Source organism: Podospora pseudopauciseta (assembly GCF_035222475.1).
Source record: "Podospora pseudopauciseta strain CBS 411.78 chromosome 5 map unlocalized CBS411.78m_5.2, whole genome shotgun sequence".
NCBI classification, from domain to species: domain Eukaryota; kingdom Fungi; phylum Ascomycota; class Sordariomycetes; order Sordariales; family Podosporaceae; genus Podospora; species Podospora pseudopauciseta.
Genome location: NW_026946666.1, coordinates 2,459,111 through 2,473,160, shown reverse-complemented (window position 1 = coordinate 2,473,160; position 14,050 = coordinate 2,459,111). Strand labels below are relative to the sequence as shown.

The window sequence follows — 14,050 nt, the reverse complement described above, 5'->3', positions numbered from 1 at the left end:
CCTTTTACCGATAAAAATATAATTTACGGCGCTAACCTTTTCCTAGCTAAGTTTCCTTAATTCTACTATTTCTGCGACCTTTTAGCTAGGAAATCACTATTTTCCGGCAGTAGTCGAAAACTCTATCCTGCTTTATTAGGAGACCGATAGCGGAGTAAGTATCTCGCCCTCTACCTAAATTAATTTAACCTACTATTAGCGACTATAAAGTTAGGTAACGCCTTTTTTTAAATCTTTTTTATAGCGTCTTTTTACGACTTCCTTTTAATTAGGTTTTCTTTTAAAATAATTAGTATTAACGTTACTATAACCTAGTTTTTAAAGCTTATAAAAGTTATAGGGAATACTAATACCGTCGCTACGGTTAAGTAACGAACCTTTTAAACTTTACCGGCTTTAAACTTAAAGACCGATCTTTCCGGCTAAGAATTTTAATTAATTTAGTTCCTTATATACTATAGCTTAAAGGACTATATTAAAGCTAATATATAGTTACTAGTAGAAAAAGGGATACTTACCTTCGAATAATAGCGTATTAATAACCTAAATATCTAAAACCTAATAATAGCTTCCGTTAAAAAACTTAAAATCCGATAACGAATTTTTAACTTCGGTTAAAAAGCTAACGGTATTAATACTTATAGTTTATATTAAAAGATTATTTAAGCCCTATAGCGCGGTACTTTCGATATCGCTAGTATACTTTTAAAAGAGTATTTTACTTTTAAACGTATTAACTTTACTTTATTTTAAACCTACTTTAGTCGGCTCGAGGTCCTTCGCCGTTATCTTAATATAATAAAAATTAAAATCGGCTATATAACTTACCTTTAAGCTGCTTTAAACGGTATTAAAACCGTATACCCCGATTTATACGACCGGCTAATAAGGAAGATAGAAGACGGTACTATAATTTAATTACTTCTTTATTAAAAGTATAGCGCTAAGGCCGTTATAGAGGAGACTACGCCGGCTTACTTTAAAATTATTATTAAAATTATTAAAGCCCCGGCCGCGACTATACCCTTATTTACTATATTATTAACCTCGATAAAGAAATATAATTACTATATTAAGGGCTTAAGGAAAGGTAATTAATACTATATAGGCTATAGTCGTTATTATCCGAAGAGTAAAGCCTATTAATAATATAACTTTAATAAAGCTTTAAAGGATTAAAAGTATAGGGAAAAAGTATAAGCGGATAGGTAAGAAAGGCGGTAAAGTATTAGTTTGTTAATAGGGACTCTTTAAGGCTATACTAATAGCGTTATTAATATTAAGTCTTCGAGGGACCGACCTATTTATAATACTTTAATATTATTTAATAACTTCGCTAATATATTACTCCTTACTTACTATAACGATAACTAATCGGATTTTCGTTTCGGCCCTTAAAGGTAATACTTTTATTAATAGATATCCTTAAAGTCTAATAGGCTATTAAAGTATTTAAAAACTACGTATATTATAATTCTAAATACGTGGATTTTATATTTAATAAACTAAAGTAGTTTACCGAGCTTTACTTACTACTTAAAGAGAAGGAAAAAAGGTTTTTTTTATCGTTAGGAAATATTATAAAGTGTAGCTATTAGGGAGCCGTAGCGCTAAAATCTACCCTTTTAAGTAATTAGGTCGTTACCTTAAAGTTTAAAAAAGTAATATATTACTTATAGGCGCCCGTTAATTTAATATCGGCGGGTAAACTATTTAATAAAAGTATTTTTTAAGACTAAAAGAGCTATAACTTAATCCTTAAAGGTATTAATTAGGTAATATATAAGTTAATTAGGAATAATAACGTATATTAAATAAATACGATACCCGGTATTAATTTTAATAAAGTATCCTTAATAAAAATTCTTATTAAGGCTATAATAATATTTATTAATTACCGAGTAATATATCGCTACTTAATATACGCTAATAAAGCCGATATTTATAAAGTTTATACGTAAACGGGTATTAAGCTTATCGGTAATAACTTTTTTTACGAACTTTACGTAATAGTAAAAATAATAAATTAAATAGGCTTATCGACCCTTACGTAAATTAATAACCCGTTTAACTTTATTTATATTAACGTCGTTACCTATAAGAACCTTAAATATTTAGGTTATAAATACTCTATTTACTATATAGATATATAGAGTAACTATAAATAAATTAATTTTATAATAGAAAAAAAATAAATATTTAATAAAGTTAAGGATTTCGAAACGAAAATTACGCGCTAAACCGGATATAAAATTAATATTATTAGCCTTAACGGCGGTATAGAATTTATTTAAGGCTTTAAGACCTTTAACGATAGCTACCTAGCCGCCTGGGCCGACTAGAAGGGTATTACTATCTTTAAGACCGTTCCTTACTTACCGTAAATAAATAGAAAGGTAAAGAGGGCCGCGAGGACTATACTTAACCGTACTAGGGCTATTATATTAGCCTATAAGGTACTAAAGAAATTATTTCTATTTATTATATAGTCTATAGTTTACGTAAGTAACTTACTACCCTCGAGGGTTAATAAAAGAGAAATTAGTATTTATAAGAAGTATATTATAAAGCTTAATATACCTAAGGGTAAGCGGAAGCTATATATTCGGTACTTACGCTCGTACTTTTATAACGTATATTATTACGTTAAGCTAGCCTATTAAGCTAATTTAAATAAGTTTATCGCTAGAGTAAAAAAAGGAAAGCTTATTGGCTATATAGATATATACAGTAAAATATATTAGGTCTGGAACTTAATTATTAATAAAGTTATAAAAGTTAATACTATAAAGTTTAACGAAAGTAATTTTTATAAGTTTAACGACGACGAATATAAAGATATTAAATATAAAATAATTTTTACTAATAGTACTATAACCGAAAAAGAAAATACCGTTACTAATAAAATAGTATCTTTAAGGAGGAAAGTTATTTTCGATAATAAATTTATTATTATACCGGAGCCCGCTCTATAGCGGAGTACTTTAATAATTAAAATAAAGAAAGTTAGGGACCTTAAGTAAACTATTTTACTTACTCCGAAAACTATATTATTATTAATACTACCTCTATTATTTAAAGCTTTAAACGTAGAAAATCTTTTTAATACCGAAAAGGTAAAGGATATATAATCCGAGGTATCTATCTTACTAAACTATAATTAAGCGCCTTATATTACTAATTTTTTTACTATAAAAGAGTTTACCTTTCCTATAAGGCTAATAAAGGGAGAGGAGGGTAAAGTTATAGGGGGGTCTAGTAATAATTAGGCCGATAGTAGGTTATTAGATTTAAGTATAGATAGCCTAACCGAGGACTTTAATAACGATTTTAAATTTAATATAAACTATATAGAGGAAGCCGTAGCTTTTCCGCCGGTTTAGGAGTAGCCTTATAGAGTAATAATAAAAAATTAGGGCCTAGGCTTTTATAAGAAACTATAGTAAGGTAAGTACCTTTATTAAAGCTTTTTTATAGTATATTTCGATAATCTATAATTACGTAAAATAATAGCCTATACCTTAACTACGGTTAAAGTCGATTACTTTTTATAAACTATTAATAAGTTTTATATACCTAGGAATTACCGGTAAATAAAGAAACTCGAAAACTACTATAAATATTAATTGCTTATTATAAAGGAGTAAAATACCGGTTTATTAAAAAAGGACGTTTATAAATTAATTAATACGCTAAAAGGGTATAATATTTTATTAAATAAATAAATATATAATAAAAAAATAGACCTTTATATAGGTAAAGTAAAGGCTAGGGTAAGGTAAGTAATATATAGTAATTTTAATAGGGACTTTTAAGCTACGTAGGACGTTTACGCCGCCGTAGTAAGTAGCGTAGTAATTAAATGCTTTTAGGCTATTATAGCCGTAAAGGACTAATAGTACCTTTAATACGACTTTAGGATAGTATTTCTTAACGCTAAAATCTTTAATATCGTATAATACTATGTATAACTATTAAATAGCTTAGCGAAGTTACTAAGTAAAGTATATTAACTTAAAAAGGTATTATATAGCTTAAAGAAGTTACTTATTTATTAGTACGAGATAGTAAAACCTATAATAATTAAACTAAGCTTCGATACCCTTTTATTAAACTTCTATCTATTCCGTTATAAAAAAATAGGTACTTTAGTAGTCCTATACGTAAATAATCTATTTATATTAGTACCTATAACGAAAATTATTAAAAATATTATTATTAGGTTAAAGAGTAAGTATAGTATTAAGAAATTAAGTAAGCTAAAAAGGTTTTTAGGTTTTAATATCGTAAAAAACCGCGAGAAAAGGCAGGTTTACTTATCTTAAGTAGCCTATATCGACGCTTTACTCGAGAAGTTCGGTTATAAAGATATAGCCGGTATAGCTACGCCGTAGCTAGCTAAGCTGGAACTCCCTTTTATATAGAAAAAAATAATTATAAAAGTAAAAAAGTATATTTAAAAGACCGGTATATTAAATTAGCTTTTTACCGGTACTCGGCCTAATATTACTTTTACCGTTAATTGCCTTTACGGGGGTAATTCTAGGCCCTTATTACGTTATTTAAAGTTAATAAAGTACTTTTTCCGATACTTAGGTATTACTAGGAAGTTATATATTATACTAGAAGGTTCCGAGTTCTCGATAAAAGATATAAAGTTTATAGGATTCGTAAATACTTTATACGCGGATATCTTATTTTAAAGATATTCTATTAGCGGTTACGTCGTTTTCGTAGCTAGTAGGCTAATATTATAGAAAAGTAAAAAGTAAACCTTCGTCGCTTTAAATATAACGGAGGCAGAGTTTATTAATTTAATGCCTATAGGGTATTTATTATAATAAATGTTAAAGATATTAGAAGACTATAGTGTACTATAGCTAAGGCTATATATATTATATACCGATAGTAAGAACGCCGAAATTATAATTTTAAACCTTTAAAATATCGCTAGGACCTAGTATATCGATATACAGTATAAGTAGGTAGGTAAATAAGTAAAGGAAAGAAGATTTAGTATCTAATATATTTCTAGGTTAAAGATACTAGCGAATGGATTTACAAAGGTACTATAAAGGGAAAAGCACGTAAAGTTTATATAACTATTAGGAATGCGAGATTTTCCGGGTTAAGATATATAGGAGAATATATATTTGTATAGGAAAAAGGCTACTAGGGTATTAGGCAAAGGAGTTAAAGGAAGTGGGAAGAATCTGGGCGTATATTGGGCTTCTGAGGATATTGGCGATGGCTTTATTTTGGATGGCGGTGTGCTGTCTGTGGGGGGGTGTGGGGCACCAAAGGGCCCAGGTTTTCCCAGACCCACACCGGTTTGCTCTTGGGGATATATTTACTTACTGTTTTCCTTTCAACCAACAACAACCAACTGTAATACTAATTTGTTTACCATTTTCTGGCCAATTTGGCCTCATTTTCGCAGCCAGTGACTTTCTTAGGTCACTAGCCCTACATAATGTGTCCCTTTCATATCCACCGCCATGCGGCCTTCCCCTGCAATATCATCCCCACGGTCCGGACAAGCACGCCTTACCACCTTTCTCCATCCATACGAGCAGACAGCCCTGCCATAACATGGATAGCTTCAGTGATCAACCACTGTGTATTATAGAATAGCTTAGATCACTTTCAGGCTATGAAATTCGTGAGAACTTTTATCAGTCCTCATTGACTCTGAACCAAAACACCACGTTTCACGGCAATGCCGTGATGGTGCGGCCCAATTGATCAGGCGGCCAAAGTTAAGATTTTTCTGGAATAAGTTGTTTCACCCCCAGCCTCATTTCGGAAGTGCCTTGCTCTCAAAGGCGCAGAGACGGAGGGTCGGTCTTGGGGCTCGGGGTGGACTCAGGAATAGATATAAAGAGTGGGTTCAGGAGTTAGATTCAGATACTAGGTCGGTAGTGGTAGAATCCATGATGCCAGGAATTGATGTGACGCTGGACTATCGTTTAGTGTGTGCTGAAGGCCGGCCATGACAGTGGCAAAGGCCATGAACAGGGATTGCGTATACTATTCTGTGCAGATATTGAGTTGACCGTGGAAGAAGGGCCTGGGGCGGTAATACATAGACTGGACTACGACAGATGTTGAACAGTCGATGTTAGGAGTCTGTCCGCAATTCTTTGGGTCTCGAGGGATGAGCACGCGATCTGGGAGTTCCATGTCGGGATGTACCTTGGGATTGTTCAATGTTCAAGAAGATCGGATGTCTGCTGGTAAGTTCATATTGCTCTGTGAGGATCCAATCCGGAGGAAAGATAAGGGCAATTCTCATAAGCAACCACATAGTGACAAGCCAGCCCATATGCACATGAATTATCCATCTTCCAAAAGGTCTCCGCTGTGATACTTCAAACTACCTACTGAGATCTTGTTTGTTTTACCCAACTCAGCAGTGGGAAAAGCGCTTGTTATTTGGGACTGGCACCAAGCTGATTCGTATGGGTCAGTGTCACGATAAGAACCAGACTTTGGCATTGAATGTGGGACAAATCTTTCCTCGCACGCGACGTGTCTGGTACCTTGTGGGGCTCCCCGCCAAAGCCGTTGAGGAGGACTTTTCCACCGCCAAAGCCGGTGATGGGAGTATTTAATTTAAGGAGGTAGTCGGGTTTGTTAGAGGCAATCGACCATCGGCTTAAGTATGCCTGCTTTAGGTACTAGCTGTGGCCTAGTGGTTCGCCTATTTTTGAATGCCCAACACAGTGCTGGGCATGTAAGATCTCTCTAGCTTCTCAGATATGGCTCAGTTTGCAAATTTGACAAGCTCCAGGGTCTATGAACTTTACGGGCTACGGCCACGGCGCCGGCCGGGAAGGATTCGGGCTCCGGAACGGATACTCCGGCTCCATATTTTCGGACCGGAAAACGGTAGTCTGAGCCGCGTTGAGGGGCTGAACTTGCTTGACTTGACTCATTGTCCACCCGGCTTTCATTTGCTGAAGATGTCCATTTCATCCCAATTGCTGGCCAGCAACCCCACGTGGGAGCGTATCTACATTCAGATGTACCACTTACAGGCCAACCAGTGCCCGCCACGATGTCCCCGCCCTTTCTCTTGCCATTTGAGGTTGAGAAGCTCTCGTGAGGCGGTGGCCCGGGCTTCCTGCCAGCCAACATCCTTTTCCTTGCTCCGTCTGGTGGCTGCTCAGTCTTCACCAATTCAACCACCTTTTACCTCCGGTCGTTGCCTCACCTTTGGAGAAGCCAATCCTGCTCCTTCTCCCATCAACCTTCTCCTCGACTGTCACAACCCAGTAACCATTCATTACCTTGGAAGATTGGCATCAAACAACCCAACTCCTGTTTGTCTCTCTCAACACGAACTTCTGATCCCACGTTGCTGACCAGCAACCTGAAACACAGTGACGGCGGTATGTTCCATTCGACATCCACTCCGCTTCCGCGAGCGAGCTTCGTGTATTTCTCGACTAAGGAGTAGTTACACAGCTTTCGGCCTCTCAACCAGTACCTCGTGCAGATTGACAAACACAACAAAAAGGTTTTCACCGGAACTGTACGAACAATTTCGCTTTATCAATCGTAACGCTTTGCTTCCTACCTGGCCCTCATGGAAGCATACGACCGAATTACCTCCCATAGGTTAGTAGCCAATCCCGATCACCTACCTACCTACCTTAGCTACAGAGTCTACTCCTCGATACGCTCGCACCTCCTGGATATATCGGCGCTCCTCGCAGGCACCGAAAACCCTCTTAGAGATAAGTCTCAGAGTAGCAAGCCTAAGACAGATCATGCCCAGGCCGCACTCAACTCGGCTGAGCTCATTGCCCACACTGGCTGTCTAGCCATACATGCACTAATGTCGAGGTCCCTTCATTGTCACTCTTGGCATGCGTCGTTGAGGCCGAGGTCGGCGGTGTGCTCAATATGCTCGGAGGAGTCATGCTTTTCATGATATCATCATGGGTACCAGTTCTTGGATATGTCTCTATGTTGGCTGCATCATGGACGAATCTTACCCCTACTCGCGGCTGGCCAGTCCCCATGGAACGGACAGGGAGCGTTGAGCTATGATGATGCCCGTAAAGCAGGTAAAAGCCACCTGTCGTCTCCTGAGTGACTAACAATTCGCCGCCCGCGTTAGCCTGTCCAATATCGGGTGCACCGTTGTTGACATGTTGGCCCTTGATCACCCCAATGTCCTCCGACGTGGCCAGGTTTCTAAGACAAGACGATCGATCCTCCGCTTTCACCAGGCTCCAGCACCAGTTTGTCGACCACACAAAGCGGTGATTGTCTGACAAAAGCTTCAAGAAGCCCTCATGAATGACAAGCCAATGGTTCCTAGATGTGCCACGCAGACAGTAAAGGGGCCATGGGCGTGGTGTAGCATGGCGGGTAAAATTGGGAACTAGAAGGTCATTGAAGAGAGGCGATGGCATTGAAGAGGAGGATTGAGTGCCAGCAGCGTCTGTGGATGTAGTGGTGGTAGAAACGAGGGGTCGACAGCTTGTGTTCGACGGTGTGGAAGGGCCTTTGGACGCAATCACGTGATCATTCGAAGTGATACTGGTATAACCTGAGGCGTCCGCGGGTAAATCGAACCCGCGCCTCCGACGTAATAGCCAGCGTATCACACACTACACTAAAAGGCTAATAAATACCTAGGGGCCGATATATAATTAATACTATACGTTAATTTCCCTAAGTGGTCGGTAAAGCTCCGTTAGCGATACTTTAGCCGGCTAAGAAAAAAGGACCGGCCGCACTACAGTTAGGGAAAGGTCGGAAGGCTAATCGAGGCCTAGGGAAAAGTCGGAAGGCTAATCGAGGCCTAAGGAAAGGTCGGAAGGCTAGTCGAGGCTTAAAGAGAAGTCCGAGGCATAAAGAGCCTACAAAGCGGTATCCTAGGCGGCGTCTGGCTGCGTAGAGGTATCCAGTAAAGAATCGTATAGTATTATAATCGTAGACTACGCTACCCGGATATCCGCCTCCTAAATATCCCGCGCGAATAAATGCCCCTCGTAAGTACGGAGGGAGTAACGCGTTTATTTTACCTAAAAAAATTTAATAGTAATTACGAAAGTTAGTCTTTAAGTTTTTACTCTTAAAATTTAAGCTTATCCTACTCTTCTATGGCTAGGATTACTAGAAAGTAATCAATTATTACATAGAAAAAAAGGAAAATATATTTTCGAGTATAATTTATATTAAATCCTGTTAAGGTTTTGGGAGACGGTAGGGCCACAAAAAACTAATTAGAACTAAACCGAGCGATTAAGCAAGGCTTACCCTTTAGGTAGACGGAACGGACTAATAAGATAAGAACCGTAAACGCAGCGGGGCTTACGGTCCACAGTCTAGTATTAGCAAACTAAAAGTGGACTAAAAACCAGTTATATATTAGCGGTCCACGGTCTTCAAATCGATATATACGAGGGAACTAGCAAATATATATAAGTAATTCCATAATATATAATCTAAATTATAATCGAAATGCATTATATAGTATATATGTTACAACCTTAGTGCAGGACGGTTATAGGGCTACGGAAATAGAGGCTAATCTAGAGAACGTATAGGGAAGCTAATTAAAGTAAAAGACGAGTAATTAGTGCAGTTAGGGCACTAAGCAGACTAAGCAGAAGTAATTAGTGCGATTAGGGTACTAAATAGACTAAGTAGGAGTAATTAGTATAATCAGGGCACTAAGTAAACTAAGTAGAAGTAATTAGTATAATTAAGGTACTAAGTAGACTAAGTAAAAGTAATTAATATAATTAAGGTACTAAATAGACTAAGTAAAGGTAATTAATAGCTTTAAGAGATTAATTACGGCTTAATATAAAGACTATATATATGGAAGAACTAGCTAGTATAAATAAATAGTTCTATAATATATAATATAAGTGTTAGCTGCGAAGTCCTGATAGGCCTATAATATAGAGCCTATATAGGGTTGCTGTAAAAATACAGCAGTGCGTAAACGGAAGCGGGAGGATACGACGGCAGTGCCGAAGGAAGGTAAAGTACTGTAATACAGTAAGGTATAAAAAATAAAATAGCCTTTATTGCCTTTAGCCTTAGCCTATTAGCCTTAGGCCGTAACCTTAAACTTTGTCCCTGTTAGCTGCGAAGTCCTGATAGGCCTATAATATAGAGCCTATACAGAGTTGCTGTAAAAATACAGCAGTGCGCAAACGGAAGCGGGAGGATACGACGGCAGTGCCGAAGGAAGGTAAAGCACTATAATATAGTAAGGTATAAGGAATAAAATAGCCTTTATTGCTTTTAGCTTTAGCCTATTAGCCTTAGGCCGTAACCTTAAACTTTGTCCCTTAAGGAAAGAAAGAAAAGAACTATTCTACAGGAAAGAAGAGAGGTCTATATATAAGCCTTCGTAGGTCTACTGTAGGTCCTATAGACCCCGGAAGCCCCTATACTATTTAGGGTATTTAGTAGGCTTAGGTAGGTCTAATATAGACCCACAGAAATCCATAGAACCTTCGGTAGCAAAGGTGCCCTGTAAATCACACTATTGTAGTAACTTACTACGTAAGCTTGTAGCTACTTTAGAAAGTTCTGGTATCTATTAACTAGGCCTTAGGCTACAGTAGCCAAGAGGTTCCTTTACTGCTTACAGCAGTACTGCCTACTATAATATTAATCTATAGGGCAGTAAGTAGGGTACTTAGTAGTACCTACACGTTAACAGTCCCTTAAGGAAAGAAAGAAAAGAACTATTCTATAGAAGAGAGGAGAGGTCTATATATAAGCCTTCGTAGGCCTACTGTAGGTCCTATAGGCCCCGGAAGCCCCTATACTATTTAGGGTATTTAGTGGGCTTAGGTAGGTCTAGTATAGTCCTACGGAAATCTATAGAACCTTCGGTAGCAAAGGTGCCCTATAAATCACACCATTGTAGCAACTTACTACGTAAGCTTGTAGCCACTTTAGAAGGTTCTGGCATCTATTAACTAGGCCTTAAGCCACAGTGGCCAAGAGGTTCCCTTACTGCTTACAGTAGTACTGCCCACTGTAATATTAATCTGTAGGGCAGTAAGTAGGGCACTTAGTAGTACCTACACGTTAATATATTTTAATAATCTATAACTATATAAAGTAATAACCTATATTTTATTTATAATTAAAGTCGATTACTTTTTATAAACTATTAATAAATCTTATATATTTAAAAATTATTAATAAATAAAGAAATTTAAAAACTATTATAAATATTAATTATTTACTATAAAGGAGTAGGACGCTGGTTTATTAAAAAAGGACGTTTATAAATTAATTAATATATTTAAAAGGTATAATATTTTACTAAATAAATAAATATATAATAAAAAAATAAACTTTTATATAAGTAAAGTAAAGGTTAAAGTAAAGTAAGTAATATATAATAATTTTAATAGAGATTCCTAAACTATATAGGACGTTTATATTACTATAGTAAGTAATATAGTAGTTAAATATTTTTAGGTTATTATAACCGTAAAAGATTAAAAATACTTTTAATATAACTTTAGAATAATATTTTTTAACGTTAAAATCCTTAATATTATATAATATTATATATAATTATTAAATAACTTAGCGAAACTACTAAGTAAAGTATATTGGTTTAAAAAAATATTATATAGTTTTAGGAAATTACTTATTTATTAATACGAAATAGTAAAACCTATAATAATTAAACTAAGTTTCGATACTTTTTTATTAAACTTTTATTTATTCCGTTATAAAAAGATAGGTACTTTAATAGTCCTATACGTAAATAATCTATTTATATTAATATTTATAACGAAAATTATTAAAAATATTATTATTAGGCTAGAAAATAAATATAGTATTAATAAATTAAGTAAATTAAAAAGGTTTTTAAATTTTAATATCGTAAAGAACCGCGAAAAGAAATAGGTTTACTTATTTTAAATAACTTATATCGATATTTTATTCGAGAAGTTTAATTATAAAGATATAACTAACGTAATTACATTATAATTAATTAAAATTAGAATTCCTTTTTATATAGAAAAAAATATTCGCGGAAATAAAAAAAATATATTTAAAAGACCGGTACGTTAAACTAGCTTTTTACCGGTACTTAGCCCGATATTATTTTTATTATTAATTACCTTTATAAAAATAATTTTAGACCTTTATTACGTTATTTAAAATTAATAAAATACTTTTTCCGGTATTTAGGTACTATTAGAAAACTATATATTATATTAGGATGCTCCGAGTTCTCGGTAAAAAATATAAAGCTTATAAAATTCGTAAATACCTTATATATAGATATTTTACTTTAAAGATATTCTACTAACGCTTACGTCGTTTTCTTAGTTAGTAAACTAGTATTATAAAAAAGTAAAAAATAAACTTTTATCGCTTTAAATACGACGGAGATAGAGTTTACTAACCTAATACCTATAAAATATTTAGTATAGTAAATATTAAAGATATTAAAAAACTATAATATATTATAGTTAAGGCTATATATATTATATACCAATAGTAAGAACGCCGAAATTACAGTACTAAACCTTTAGAATATCGCTAGGATCCGGTATACTAATATATCGTATAAATAGGTAAGTAAATAAATAAAAGAAAGAAAATTTAATATTTAATATATTTCTAAGTTAAAAATACTAGCGGATGGATTTATAAAGGTATTATAAAGGGAGAAGCACGTAAAGTTTATATAGCTATTAGAAATGCGAGATTTTCCGGGTTAAAATATATAGAAGAACGTATATTTATATAGGAAAAAGGCTACTAGGGTATTGGGCAAAGGAGTCAAAGGAAGTAAGAAGAATCTAGGCGTATATTGGGCTTCCGAGGATACTGGCGATAGCTTTATTTTAGACGACGGTGTGCTGTCTGTGGGGGGGGTGTGGGGCACCAAAGGGCCCGGGTTTTCCCAGACCCACACCGGTTTGCTCTTGGGGATAGATTTTCTTACTGTTTTTCTTTCAACCAACAACAACTAACTGTAATACTAATTTTGTTTACCATTTTTCTGGCCAATTTGGCCTCATTTTCGCAGCTAGTGACTTTCTTAGGTCACCAGCCCTACACCAACAGTCACATTTTTCATCAAGTCAGCCCGGTTAAAGCCATGGACGAGCAATGAAGATATTGCATACCCACCACATCAATACATCAATCCACATTCCTCCCACGCCTCCAACCAAGTATTTAACACCACCATGCGACCCTTGCCTAGGCAGCTAACCTTCAACCTCACCTCCCCTCCCACCGCCACCCAAAATGAAGCTCCCAACCATCCTCCTCCTCCCCCTCCTCCCAACCACCCTCTCAACTCCCGTTCCCAACACCACCACCCCCCCTTCCGAGATCAACGCCCCCTGCAACTACGACCTCGGCGACTGCGCTCCGCCCCTAACATGCATCCCCCTCTTCCCAACCTGCACCCGCTGGACAACCCTCAAAGATCACTCCTGGCCTGGTTGCCCAGGCACCTGCCAACTAATCGACCTCTCCAGGCAGAAAATCTACACCAAATGCGCCGGATGGGGCCTCTACGACAACTGCGACGAGAGAGTAGAATACTGCACTGACGATCCCCGCAATAGCGGCTGCGGTCCTTCCTGTGATGGCCCTGGGATTTGCCAACCTAATGACGATTGGTGCGGGGGGGAGGACAAACGGGAGTGTAGGGAGGGGTTGGCGTGTTTTATTCACCCGCCGGTGACTGTGCAGGGAGAAAAAAATCCGTACGGGGTTTGCTTGCCGTTGCGGTTTGGGAGTGAGTACTATGAGAAGACGGGTTTGGAGGAGAGCTGGGCGGAGGAGTGGGATGGGTGGCAGGGGGATCCTTAGGGGGTGGGGGTATGATAGGATAGGTTATGCTTGGTTACACAAGGAGAGTTACGCATATCTGCCGGCACGCAAAATAGCCATAGTCCGCCGCTCGCTGGGTCTTGGACGATTCAGAACAGCTTATTGGCTCTATCCGGAGCCCGGGAAAAGTGAGATGTTACACAACGTTAACCGGAGGGGCATATCCTGGGTCTTTGTACTTGGGACT

The 14,050-nt window shown here is 36.6% G+C and overlaps 1 protein-coding gene across 1 annotated transcript; it reads left to right on the top strand.

Moving 5' to 3' along the window:
- Positions 1-13,269: 13,269 nt before the first annotated feature.
- On the top strand, positions 13,270-13,842 carry QC763_511810 (uncharacterized protein; the record flags this gene model as incomplete). Its single annotated transcript, XM_062913738.1, has 1 exon — positions 13,270-13,842. One exon carries the CDS (start codon positions 13,270-13,272, stop codon positions 13,840-13,842), a length of 573 nt encoding a protein of 190 aa, XP_062764510.1.
- Between the last annotated feature and the right edge of the window lie 208 nt (positions 13,843-14,050).